This window comes from Fusarium graminearum, chromosome 1, assembly GCF_000240135.3.
Source record: "Fusarium graminearum PH-1 chromosome 1, whole genome shotgun sequence".
In the NCBI taxonomy this organism is placed as follows: domain Eukaryota; kingdom Fungi; phylum Ascomycota; class Sordariomycetes; order Hypocreales; family Nectriaceae; genus Fusarium; species Fusarium graminearum.
This window is the reverse complement of record NC_026474.1, coordinates 967,673-980,218: the sequence shown is the minus strand read 5'-3', so window position 1 is coordinate 980,218 and position 12,546 is coordinate 967,673. Positions and strand designations below refer to the sequence as shown.

The window sequence follows — 12,546 nt, the reverse complement described above, 5'->3', positions numbered from 1 at the left end:
CCGTTGCTGATGGAGGGAATTAGGGGAACTGCCGTCGTTTATCAACACAAATACTTGCCTAGTGATAAGTCTGAGCCACGGTCTCGATGAGCCTCTTTATCGATAGCCCGAAATGGGGATTTCTTCACCATCGACACGACCTGAAGCATACTAGGTGGTGCCTTGGCGATGATGCTCTCCTGAGCCATGTCGGAGACTATACTCGTTGGGTAGCCGGGAGAGGGGCCGACGGAGCAGACTTATCCCCTGGATTCATAGACACGTAGGATAGTTGCCTGACAAGAACACGCGTCTAAGGTATTCGGGTCCTCCGCTATGGATTACTTGCTGGGCAACCTCTTCATTGATTAGTTAAAATCCCCTATTTCCCGTGTCCACTCGATCGGGCTCCCGCTGATGGCTCATCAAGAAACCGACGGCCCCGAACCTTATTCTCTCATTTTCTCTCTTGTGGTTGGCGACATTTCGTTAACCTTTGTTAGCTTTGAAAGCGCCGATCGGTGGAGCGGTCCCTGGTAAACTGTCGCTGAGAATCGATGTCGATCGGGGAATGCAGCAGTGTCTGCACCTGCCGGCAGTTTCAACAGCTTCGAATGTTTTGATTTTTCCGTTTTGAGAGTACTATCATTGTTCGTGATTAGCGACATGATGGTGAAAAGTCTAGATTAGGTAGTGACCTTTCTAAGACGCTGACTAGACCTCTTTGTAGTTTCAGGCTTCATGGTCCAACATCTCCTTCCTTCCTTCCTACCTGCCCCAATAGTGAGACCTGTGGCTTGATCGCTTTACTTAATGGCCACGGTTTAGTCTTTGGCTTAGATCTCATTAGACTAAACCAAACCATAGGTACCTAGCTTGATAATCTTTAGTATCGTCCTTTTCTCTAATCTATGCCACTTACGGTTTTTTGGTGTTTTAGTTTCTCTTGTTCTTGCTCTCGTTCTCGACTGCTCTTCCTATAATACGCTCAGGCTCGCCACTTCTAATTGCCGAGTTCCTTGTCTTGGTTCTGTGATCAAATATCGACGCACATATACGAAAGGTGCACTTGGGATCCATTTGACCTGACTTGGATACCTTCCTCGCCTTATACTCGATAAACAATGACTCCGCAAAACTCCATCATGCCTCGCGAGGCTCATGTTCCCCCGAAACCTGTACCTATTGGCGGAGATACTATGTCGGTCATTGTCTCGCTGGCCTCCGTCTCGGTCTTGTCAATCTTTCTCTGTACGCCTTCACTACGATTCGGACAACAATTAGGACGAGGGACTAACAAATCATGGGACAGACCAGAGAATTACTGCAGTTAGATCGTGGGCAAGGTTGCCGTTTGTTGCCTGGCGTGAGTGCATTTATCATCCAAGTCGCGGCGTAAATACTAACGACTAGCAGTTGTTTTGATCATCTATGTCGACTCATACGGCTTTGTCTTTACCTCGGCAATTCTTACACAGGTTTTCGGCCTCAACACCAGCTTTAACATCTGCCATGGAGCAATTATTCTATGCCTGGTCTGCTATGTAACAACCAAGATTGTGAGTTTCATTGTGTGTTGCGCCACAAGATAACACGACTAACAAATAGGCAGCTCATCTATGTCTTCCTTGTGGAGAAAGCGGTACGTAACAGGACACAAATAGGTAGACGATCGAGAAACCTAACAGTAAATAGCACGTTATCCGAAGCTCTACTACGCGACGACGAAACTCGGGACTCTACTTGTTCAACATAATCACTCTCCTGGTCGGTTATGGAGTTGTTGTGGTAATGAACTTTGTCTTGTAAGCTGGCCCCTGGGACTACTGGTTTCTTTCCTTTCATCTGTTCGGCCGACTAACCAGCACACTCTATAGCCGCATTGCCAGAATCGTCAATGGGGAGTGTTTCATTGGAATGGAAAAGATCTCAATGATTCCTCTTATCGCTTTTGATGCTGTCGTCAACGTCTACCTGACTATCCTTTTTCTCATTCCTCTCAAGAGTAAGTTGAAAAGGATCCAGAACTATGACAACACATGTTAACAAAAGGCGCAGACCTTTATTCTTTCAGGAACCTGCCGAAAACTGGTGCAAACTCTCGCCTCCGTAGTGTCGCCATGCGCACTTTCGTCGGCGCTTGCTGCACCTTAACAAGCAGTATTGTGTATGTTACTTACCATGTCTCTCTGTCAGAACGTGGAACTAATAGACTCTGTAGGAATTTATCAGTGTTGATGGTTCTCAACGGTGAGCCTGGATGGGTGTGTCTCATGTGCTGCAACAGCGACGGTATGTCATTATGTCGATACCTGCGAAATACAAACTAATAAGATTCAGTGCTATTCTCAGCCATCGTCGTTCAATGGGTCACCTCTCGTGACAATGCCGGATCCTCTAGTCAGGTCAACTCGGCCGCCCTGGACAACAGCTACGTTGGTAGACAATCATCGGCGGCTCATCAAATGAGCAGCATGCGAGCCTCCAAGGCTCCTAACAATAGCCACGACATAGATGATGAGGCCAACCTCGTATCTTCAGGCGCCGTCGCCTTCTCAAGCGATAACGGTTCAGATGTCACCAAGGTCAGTAGCGGTGTCGTTGTCACCACGACCATCCACCGTCAGATCAAGCCTACGCCCGGCCGCGAAGGGTGCCTTCTTGACGATGATATCGAGACTATCGGCGAGTCTGACCGTGATTTCCCACTACGCCCAGCAGTTTATTCCCCAGACAAAATGGATGCCTGCGAGCCGACACAAACTCATATTCAAGGTGGAAGAGTGCAACACCAACGAACGAAAACACTTTCCTTTTCACGACCGATGAACTGAAAGACAAAATGACGTGTATGATGGTTTTTGGTATAAAGGGAGACCGGTGTTGATAGGGCCGGTTGACAGCCAGAGTTGTATGAAGTTCAACGTTTGTATAGAGGAGGAAGCGAGATACCCAAGTTTTTTGTTGTAGATATCATCGAGCGTTGTATAAGCTCACCAAACTAATTGTATTATCTATATTATCAATCTTATTTATGAACCTCATACAAATATTACACTATGCATTCCTTAGTTGTGACAGATTTCTAGTTATTTACCTTGCTTGCTCAGTTGGACCCTTCCCCTGACGAACCGAAAAGTACTAAAGCGTTTGACTTCAGCAACTGATTGAATTTGGAATAGAAGTCTCAGATCACAACAATGGAATGGCACAAGACTCAGATGCAGATCTCCCGTACTTGGACATAGCATAGCATTCCACAACTCCCAGCCCCGCGGATGTATCGAGACATGATCTTGATCGTAGACTTTATCCAACGGTCAAATGATCCAGAGGCTGGAAGAGACACAAGTTGTGAAACATTATGATGCACACACAAGACATTCAAGCATCACATGCGTCATTCATCACGAGGACAAACTCAAGGTGGTTGGAGCAGTTAAATCGCTGTTCATTGTCATCGTAGCTCGTAGATGTATCTGCGCGCTAAAAAGTAGGTGGTGGTCTATCAAACTGCTAAAATCAGGAAATTGTGTCTATTTGCAAAGCCCCCTTTTTTGTATGAGTGCGAGGTCCCGGAACTGGTAATAAAAAGGTAGGTAGGATGACCGTTATAGAATAAACGGGGGGATACTGGGTTAAACGGTGTGGTAAAAAGCCAGATCCAGGTCACCTAGATGCAGAATATGTACAGAAGTCAACGGGCGCCATGAAAATCTATCCTCCCCTCCTTCCGATAAAAAAGCCAATTTGAACAGTTGTTGGGTATTCCCCTAGCGAGTGTACAAGAAATGTTAAAAAGAACTGGTGGCATCGCCGGCCGTCAAGCTTTGAGAAGCTTAAGCGGAGGCGTAGACGCTACCGTAGCTGGACATCTCAGTCTCGGTGGTCATGAGCATACCAGTCTCGACCTTGAAGTAGGAGTAAGCATCAAGGGTGTCGAGAGCCTCAAGACGAGGGATGGTCTCCTCGAGCCAAGAAGCAATGGCGTCGTCAGAGCCCTTGGGGGCGAACTCGGTGAGCCAGATGGGCTTGCCACCACAGATCTCGGAGGACTTCTCGATGTGCTCGAAGAGGGTCTCACCGTACTCAACCTCGGAGTACCAGTGGATGTTGCAGAAATCGAAGTGGCACTTGTCACCACAGGCCTCGACGAAAGCGGAGAGCCACTCGCGACCCTCCCCAGCGAGACCACTGTTGCTGATGGAAGGAGCACCAATGAGGGCCTTGCCAGCGTAAGGGTTGAGATACTTGATGTGAGCAGCGGCAGCGGCCTCAGGGGTCATGTGAGCCTGGCCACCGTTGTCGGGCTCGTTGAAGGAGAAGATGGCCTTGGCGCCGTTGGCAAGGGACTTAGCGCAGTTGGAGGCGAAGCGGTCGACGTGGACGGCATCGTCAGACCAGAGAGTGGGGATGAAGTTCAGGCCACTGTCAAGACCGCCGGACTCGGAGTCCCAGTTGTAACCCCAGCCACAGTTGGAGCAGTCTTTGTAGAAAGTGTTAGCGAGGTCGACATTGTTGTAGCAGACACCTCGCTTGTGGGAAAGACCGGCAGAGCCAGAAGAACCACCGGAGCTGGGCTTGGTCTTCTTGGGGGCGCTGGCAGCCTTGACCTGCTTAACCTGTTCGACCTTCTCGGCCTTCTTGGGAGCAGCGGCCTCCTTGGACTCCTTGGCCTTGGGAGCCTCGTAGGCAGCCTTGGCGGCCTGGGAGGGCTTGGCGACCTTGATGATGGTGGTAGGCTGGGCGGGAGCAGGGGCGGGAGCAGCAGGAGCCTCGGGCTTGGAAGCAACCTGAGTAGCAGCGGGAGCAGCGCCGCCGGGACCGTAGTAGTTGTTCTCCCAAGAGACGACCTGACCGTCAATGGTGGCAACGACGGTGTCACCACGCTTGTGCTGGTGGCCGTGGCGGTGGCCGAGGGCAAGAGCCGGCTCAAGAAGAGCGGCGGCGGCAGTGACAATGGTGAGCTTGTTGGCGATCATCTTGACTGAAGTTCCTGAAAGTGACTGTTTGAGTAAGGATCGAAGGTAACCCGGTGTTTTGGATCGTCGGCAGTCGACTTTGTAATGAGTGTGGATTGATGTTCGGGGAGTTGATCACTGAGGAGTGAAAGCAACGACGCACGAAATATCGAGGTGTAAGCTGGTAGTTATATGATCGGCACGGCCGGTTTAGAGAGTGTGGATGCGATCTATCGAAGACGCAAATAGATAGTTCTTAATGAAGGGCGACGACTTATCGAGCGAGGGTTGACGAGATGAAGGAGAGAAGGGGAAGGGACGTTCGAAACAAACGGGGGCCTTGGAGGGTTTATGAACAAGGAGTTCCTCGTAATGGACCAGGCAAGTGCGTGGTGTGGTTTCTCAGAGGTGAGCGAGTGAGTACTTGCGATCAAGCGGACTGGAATGTATCTTTTCGCCTGCTGACGATCCAAGGAGATACCCGAGTCTTGACCTGTTAGCTGGTATCTTTGTTTCTCAGACTGGCAAGAGGGTCTCCACCTGCACTATTTAGAGCCTCCACTGCAGGGGCCGGGCTTGAGGCGTTTCTGGTGGGTTCAGGTGAGATGCTTGGACGTTTTGTTGATTTCTATTGGCCGAATAATTCTGTTCCTGGCGCCTGTGCCTGAGTGGAATTAGGCCCGGGTACGCCATACCCCTGACAGATAGCGGGTCTTATGCCAGGGGCACCCCCTCATCCTTGTTTGGCGCCTCAGGTTGCATAGAGTCCCCTTCCGATTGGGTGGTCCGACCGCCCTCACAGGCAACGATAGCAACGGCGAGCAAAAGAAAAAAGCATGGGTCAACGTGGCAGTGGATATGAGACGGCACAAGCACAAGCACAACCAGTCAGGTCAAGTTATGCTCGCACTGAAACAGCCATGAACAGCGCTATTTCGTCCGGCTTTGGTCTAACCACTGCAAGTCCAGATTTCCTTCCATCCCTCCCACACACCATCTGCTGGAACACAAAAACGAGTGTGAAGGAAACGAAAAAGACCGCAAACGGCCCAATAACGTTTTAATGGAATGATCCAGTACGGCCTCTTGGGGGCGCAATTACTACCTGCCTACAAGGTACAACAGCGCTCGGTGCTCACTGTAAAGTAACATGACTGACTGACCGATGCTGACACCGTACTGCAGTGTCAACACGCTCGTCCCGTTCCCAATACGACTGACTCGACGATCCCACATCAAAGCTCGCTTTATCCACCATGCTATACGGATAAGAAACCAAACGGTCCCCGTTCTCAGGGCAGAGATTAAGCCAAGACAGCAAAGCTTGACCGACCGAGTTTCCTGCCGGCACTTGAATTAGTTGGATCTCGTTCAGCTGCCTTCGAGAACGCCTTCAGAGCAAGCGGTCGGACGATGCCTACACTGTACTGGGCAGCAGGCAGCTGATCCTACCCAGGATGTTTGATGATGGCTCGCCTTGCTCTCATGCTTATTCACATGCCAAGCCCAGCCAAGGTCGTAAATGCACGACCTGCAAGACGTCGACCAGAAGCATTATCTGCAATTACAATACTCATCACCGGACCTGCTGGTCATTCCAATTGCCTCACACCACGACGCATGATTAACATGAGATGACGCCCACAAGACCAGACCGACAACGCACAGAATGAACCGCCACCACCAAGAATTAAATTCCAACATGGCAGTCTTGGCTGGCTTTTCTGGAGTTGTTCCAAAGTCCCCAAACCAACCTCTTGGGATACCTGAACCATTGCACAGAGGGCTGGGCCACGTCGGCTACTAGGCCTAATTCCCACTTAGCATCCGCTGCGTGAAACAGCTTCCGAAATTGCGTCCCGCCGCCACACGAACAAGACATGACAGTTCATGATTCATCCTTGTCCATATTCTACCACTTCTGCCTCCCGAGAACTGATTCTGGATCGGGCCCTCGAGTTCGGTACAGTCATCCCGTACAAGGTTACGCTGAAAACGGAATAACGAACCACGGTTGAGCCATTTTTGGCATAAAAAGCTTGGTTCTCGATTCCCCGGTCCAACAACCCAAGGACACCAAGCAAGGGCATGGCAGAGGGTTGCACTCTCAACCGTGTTATCTCCACCTGGACATCTTGGCTTTATGGTCTAAGAAAGAACGCACAAGAAGAAAAAACACAATGCTACGGATACTAATATACTAATGCAGGGTTTCTTTTTCGTCTTTGTTTTTTCTTTATTAACGTGTATCAGCATAATTCGTTTTTCTTTGTGATATTCTTTGTGATTGCTGTGCATAATGAGATGGTTGCATTTCCTGCATGCATGTATCAAAATTCAGGCACAAAGAGGACGCAATTAAGTATACTTTGTGCATGCAGGCAAGCTAGCCAGTGTCACGGACTTTCTTTTCTTCATTTCGTCTTGGCAACAGACTATCGGCATGTGGCGGTCAAGCTGACGTGTTGCAATTTATTCATTGTGTGGCATTTTTTTATTTTTTATTTTTATCTTGACGAAAACTAAGGGGTATTGGACTTGTTTACTTGCATACCTCCGGGTTTAGCCTCACTGCAAACACAACAAGCTTGGTCTCTCAAGTGACCGGCTGTTGTCAGTGTTGATCATCGTGATTTCAGCCCATAAGTTATGGACCCATGAATGGGGGAAGCATGGGCATCTCATCTTATCTTGGTCGAGATCGCGTCAGGAGATCCCTGAAGACGAGTCTCTTGAGCTTTTAAGAGGGCTCCGCAGCTCTCCACATTGAATGATCCTGGTTCTTCCAATACACCGTATCGATGAGTTCTGGAAGGCATGTTTAATCTCTCTTTATCCATGGGATATTAGTGTTGTTGCTTATACGAGCGCTCTGTTCCCGTCTCCCCCCGCTTCATCCGGGGATGTTGAGTTGCGCCGTTGCGGGCGATGGAACCTTGTTTGACTGCTGGGAATAACACCAAGGCTCTCAAGGTGGTTGCGAACCCACAGAGTTTGGGGATTGGAGAGGCCTCCTTGAAATGCAGTGGATTGTCTCACTAGACGGGATCACCTATGTACTAACTGCACTGTTCAGTCTTGAAGGTTGATATTCGAAGCTGGTGCTGTCTTGCAGTACAGGGTAGAGTCCGGCCCAAGGAGTATTGGGGTCCCACGTTAAAGGGAAGATAGATACGCAGTGGTATAATTGCATTCAATCATGCCGTTACATTCGTATCGCAACTGTCCATGATTGTATTTGTGCCATTATTGTTGCAATTTCGCAGAGTTTATGATTTGTTATAAGATTTTATAGTTAATGATAAAGCCTTGTAAACTTGAGGAAACTTTATGCCGTTCCAATTATTCCTGTTCAGATACTCCTGGGGATGTACTATTGTGGTCATTGCTCCTTATTTCCTAAAGGTTAATAGTGAACGGTCATAAGAAACTATCATAATCGTGTATCAGACATGATACAATTGTTGATCACCAGTGGTGAGGTAGTCTACTCTGCTATCTCGGAGAAAATATCCCAACAGAGCCTCAACTGAACCAAGGGAGATCAACATAAACGGTGAACGGTAACAAATGAAGGAGGCCTCGAAGTAGAAACACACCGTAACATAGCTTAAAACTTCAGGTGAGCTAAATAGAACGATCTACGCGGGGATAATTTACCAATCGTTGTGTTGACGGAAGCGCTGGGCTCTAGCTTTTGGGAAATGAGATGTTGACGATCATAGGCGCGCGTTTATTAATGCATCCATGTCTCTCTCTAGGGTGGCAACATGAATTCAACGTCCAAGTAAACAATGCAAAAGGAAGTACAGAGTATCAATACTGACATTGATATTGAATTATGGGCCATTGCTGTTGTAGTTACTTGTGAGTTAAGAATAAAGTTAAACGCCAGCAATGCAGTTACTGTAGTTCAATCAGGTCTGGGGCCCCGCATCAATGATGGAGTTGTCGAACTTAAGGTAAAGAAATGCACGGAAAGAGACGTCATTTAACGGTCAAAACTGTAAAACAGAATCCACTTCTCAACACCAAAGCCAAATTCTATCAACACAGGCAGATAGGTAAACAGGTAGTTAGTTGCAAATAACAACACAGCCTCCCAAATAGCGATGATGGTGCGAGAAAGCGGCTGAATGATGACCCGTCACGCCTAACGCCCTGTTTGTTAGGGAGGAATCAAGACAACAGCGAATGATAGAACAAGCTATTCAGCCACTTTATAGGATCGTCCACTATAGCTTCTACACGTGACAGTCTGATGTCCTGATTCGCCATGGTGAAGCTGTCTACATACTTTGGTGCCTGGTGAGTTTCTAAAAGACTTCATAACTTCCTTTGTCTTTCCAAGAATCAATGATCCGATTGATGTAATCGACAACTCATGTATGGATATACAATCGTTTACTAGGCTTGAATCATACCCAGAAACACTGAAATGGATATGCCACAAGGATTCAGCCCGGGGATGTTATCATTCCCCGACCAGGACTTTGACTACAGCGCTTTTCTCCAAGCAGACGATATAACCTTTGGTGAAAGTGCCCAAAGTCAACTGCCATCAACTTCAGACTCATCAGACAAAGCAACACCCCCGTCAGGTTCTAGCAGCGAAGTTGCTGTTCAAAGGCCATCAGCTCAGAAACAGAGACTTGAGCGGAGAGGTCATACAAAGAGCAGAAGAGGATGCTATAACTGCAAGAGAAGGCGTATCAAGGTATGTTATGTGCTTTGTTTCAACTAATTTATTACTTTCTTAATCTGTATCAAGTGTCAAGAGACTCATCCTGCTTGTGGACATTGTACAAAGACGGGGCTCAAATGCGAGTATCCGTCTACGCCACAGATCACTCATCAGGTATTTATCCATTCAAAATCATCAGAAACATAACTGACTAAGATGGATCGCAGCCACATCACCAGGTTCCATTGTTCAGTCTTCAGGACATGCGCTTCTTTCAGCACTTTCTAACACAATGCTATCCGCACCATCCTCTAAAGCAAGAGGACATCTGGACTCATGAGATACCTTGCATTGCACACAATGTATGTTACGCCGGGTATAAACAGCCTGTATACTAACTCTACCAGAATGAATACCTCATGCATGCCATTCTCGGCTTCTCCGCATCTGAACTCATGAGAGACGACCCCAGCATCTTATCATCCGCCATGAACCATCGCATCAAAGCCATAAGAGCCATCAAGAAACGCCTTGCAGAAACTAACAAATCGTCAATGAACTACGAGGAAGCCAATGCCATGGTAGCTACCTGCTTCGCCCTGACATTTCAATCCGTTTCTCTCGACGACGGACTGGCCGAGTATCTAACTTTTATTCGGGGCATCATGATTGTGGGCATGCAGATGATGTTTCGCGGCATCAAACCTATCTTTGAGAACATGTTTGAACAGGATCAGGATGCGCTGCTTGAACCCCTCATGCAGGGTCTTCCGCTTATTCCCAAGGGCTTCACTGATTCTGCATTCGAGGCTCTTACTAATCTTAAACCGTTGTGCACAGAGGAAGTTGAGCTTGAGTATCATCAGCATCTCATGGCCATGGTCGAGAAGCTATATGTCAACTCCTGGGATGGTGAGTTTTTAAACACTCAAATATGACTGACATTTACCTGGCTGACTCGTTTTTACAGCGTACAAAGCATACACAACGCAATACGGATGGTGGATGCTTCTCCCCCACGACACATTCCAATCCCTCATCGACCCGGATAACCAAGTCATGCTCCTCCTCCACACGCACTGGGTCGCTATCAACGAGATCATAACGCCCATCAGCGGACAGGAGCGCAACGTGTCCAACAAGTATCCTCCTGACCAGCGAGAGGGAAAGCCAGATCTCGACCCTGGGTTTTCGCGGTGGTTGAAGTATCTCAATCAGAGCATTGATTTGGAGCATCAGATTTATAACCAGTGGCCGATGTGGGTGGAGGAGAAGCTTGATAATGATGTTACTTTCTTTGGAAGAGTTGCATGAGGGATGAAGACGAGATAGTTTTTGTGTCATATAAATTTAATATTACTCACTCGAGATAAAAATGCAAAGTTACCTTATACTACCTACCTGTCTGCTATTGGGCTATTTATTTTCTACATCATAGGCTTTAGTCTCAAGGTGCCTGCCATCTTGTAGTACCTAATAGTGAACATGTGTAATTACCTCATTCTACGTCTTTGTTCTTCACCTCATCGGCACTGCCTCACCAAAGCCCCCCACATCTCGCATCTCGCATTCGTCGTATTATTCTGTGTGGGGTTGCTGATCACCAGATGCACCAATCATGACCACAGGGCTGAAAGATGCCTTGGGCTCCCCGAGGAATATTGCGCCGTATTCTTCGGTTTCAGCGAGGATCCAATTGTAAATCATCATCATGTGAGGAGATATGAGAAAGTTTTGTAGTATATATATCACTTGTTCCGGCCTTGGAGATGGAGATACGGAAGAGTGTTCAGCACCACTTACACGACTGATACCATCATATTTACCACAACACATTTATCAATACTTTATAAAATTAGAAAAAATGTCTACAAAAGTTGAGACAATGTATCATTCAAAAGACCATCTCGATCCATCTTCTTCTACGCTCTATCCCAGCTGCGAAGTAACCGAAGCCATAGAACTATCCTACATCTCACAAGCATCATCTTCCACAAACTCTCTTCCCGTGTATACAGAAATATACAACAAAGATGAATCCGCGCATCTCTATACCACAGTAGCCGACTTTTATCCTACCAAGCAATTCCAGATCCAAGCTTCCGGAATTCCCCTTATCAAACTGCCGGTACCCCCGCGGCCAGACCCAATCTACACCTTCAACGTCTCACCAACAGGAGACATCGAAGAAGCCGAATATGTCTCCATTCGACCAGCTCGAAAATCAGGATCATGCTTCCTAGCTCGAGCAAACGACTGTGCACAGAAACCACTTTGCACGACGACATACCGCTATGGGCCGGGCAACCCCCCCAAGATCCGCCTTGAAACCGAAACCTCGCAGGGCAGGCAAGCAGAGGATATAGAGATCAGCTGTAAGGGCATGATGACCCGCAGCGTAGTCATGCGAACGCATCTCGGCACATTCGAGTGGCGATATAGTTCCCGCGCTGAACGTCGCGCCTTTATGGGTGAGAAAGCCGACAGCCTGCTCGTTCTCGAGCAGGTGACCAAGGTAGCCGTCAAGAGGGGGAAACAAGAGGAGCGAAGACGCAAAGTTGGGCATTTTGTGCGCAACAGTGGAGTTCGCACGCCCGGTTCTAATAGGAGTACAGCTGGGAACGGAGGGCGACTTATGCTTGATCTGCAGGAGTGGGTAGACAGAAAGGGGGAATGTGTGGAGATGGAAATACTTGCTGTGGCAAGCTGTATATGTATGCTGAAGAAGGAAGTTGATAGAAGGAGGGTGCATCAGACTATGGCGATGATGGGGGGTGGTTCCTAAATCTTGGAAGAGAGAACCGATGACTGAGTTCATGTATTAGGACAAGTAGCGGGATTTGAGATGCGTGTAAATTCAATTATGCTAGGAACTTCATAAATTGCAAACATGGATGCTATTCCCAACTTTCATACTGTTGC

The 12,546-nt window shown here is 47.9% G+C and overlaps 5 protein-coding genes across 5 annotated transcripts; 4 read left to right on the top strand and 1 right to left on the bottom strand.

Annotated features, from left to right (window-relative positions):
• Window positions 1-1,103: 1,103 nt before the first annotated feature.
• On the top strand, window positions 1,104-2,813 carry FGSG_00315 (uncharacterized protein; the record flags this gene model as incomplete). The annotated part of the gene is made up of 6 exons (XM_011317662.1): window positions 1,104-1,230; window positions 1,292-1,345; window positions 1,588-1,621; window positions 2,054-2,146; window positions 2,201-2,271; window positions 2,332-2,813. 6 exons carry the CDS (start codon window positions 1,104-1,106, stop codon window positions 2,811-2,813), a joined length of 861 nt encoding a protein of 286 aa, XP_011315964.1.
• A 596-nt stretch (window positions 2,814-3,409) lies between these two features.
• Window positions 3,410-5,229, bottom strand: FGSG_00314 (uncharacterized protein). Its single transcript, XM_011317661.1, has one exon. The coding sequence runs from the start codon at window positions 4,959-4,961 to the stop codon at window positions 3,819-3,821; it is 1,143 nt and encodes a 380-aa protein (XP_011315963.1). The 5' UTR covers window positions 4,962-5,229; the 3' UTR covers window positions 3,410-3,818.
• A 547-nt stretch (window positions 5,230-5,776) lies between these two features.
• On the top strand, window positions 5,777-6,248 carry FGSG_11744 (uncharacterized protein; the record flags this gene model as incomplete). Its single annotated transcript, XM_011317660.1, has 3 exons — window positions 5,777-5,957; window positions 6,018-6,085; window positions 6,126-6,248. 3 exons carry the CDS (start codon window positions 5,777-5,779, stop codon window positions 6,246-6,248), a joined length of 372 nt encoding a protein of 123 aa, XP_011315962.1.
• Window positions 6,249-9,378: 3,130 nt separating this feature from the next.
• On the top strand, window positions 9,379-10,938 carry FGSG_00313 (uncharacterized protein; the record flags this gene model as incomplete). The annotated part of the gene is made up of 5 exons (XM_011317659.1): window positions 9,379-9,657; window positions 9,712-9,798; window positions 9,852-9,986; window positions 10,032-10,536; window positions 10,595-10,938. 5 exons carry the CDS (start codon window positions 9,379-9,381, stop codon window positions 10,936-10,938), a joined length of 1,350 nt encoding a protein of 449 aa, XP_011315961.1.
• A 550-nt stretch (window positions 10,939-11,488) lies between these two features.
• Window positions 11,489-12,409, top strand: FGSG_00312 (uncharacterized protein; the record flags this gene model as incomplete). Its single annotated transcript, XM_011317658.1, has 1 exon — window positions 11,489-12,409. The coding sequence occupies one exon, from the start codon at window positions 11,489-11,491 to the stop codon at window positions 12,407-12,409; it is 921 nt and encodes a 306-aa protein (XP_011315960.1).
• Window positions 12,410-12,546: the final 137 nt, after the last annotated feature.

Bases quoted from the DNA above. Each gene is read 5' to 3' on its own strand.
- FGSG_00314 (XM_011317661.1), bottom strand. From the start codon at position 4,961: ATGATCGCCAACAAGCTCACCATTGTCACTGCCGCCGCCGCTCTTCTT.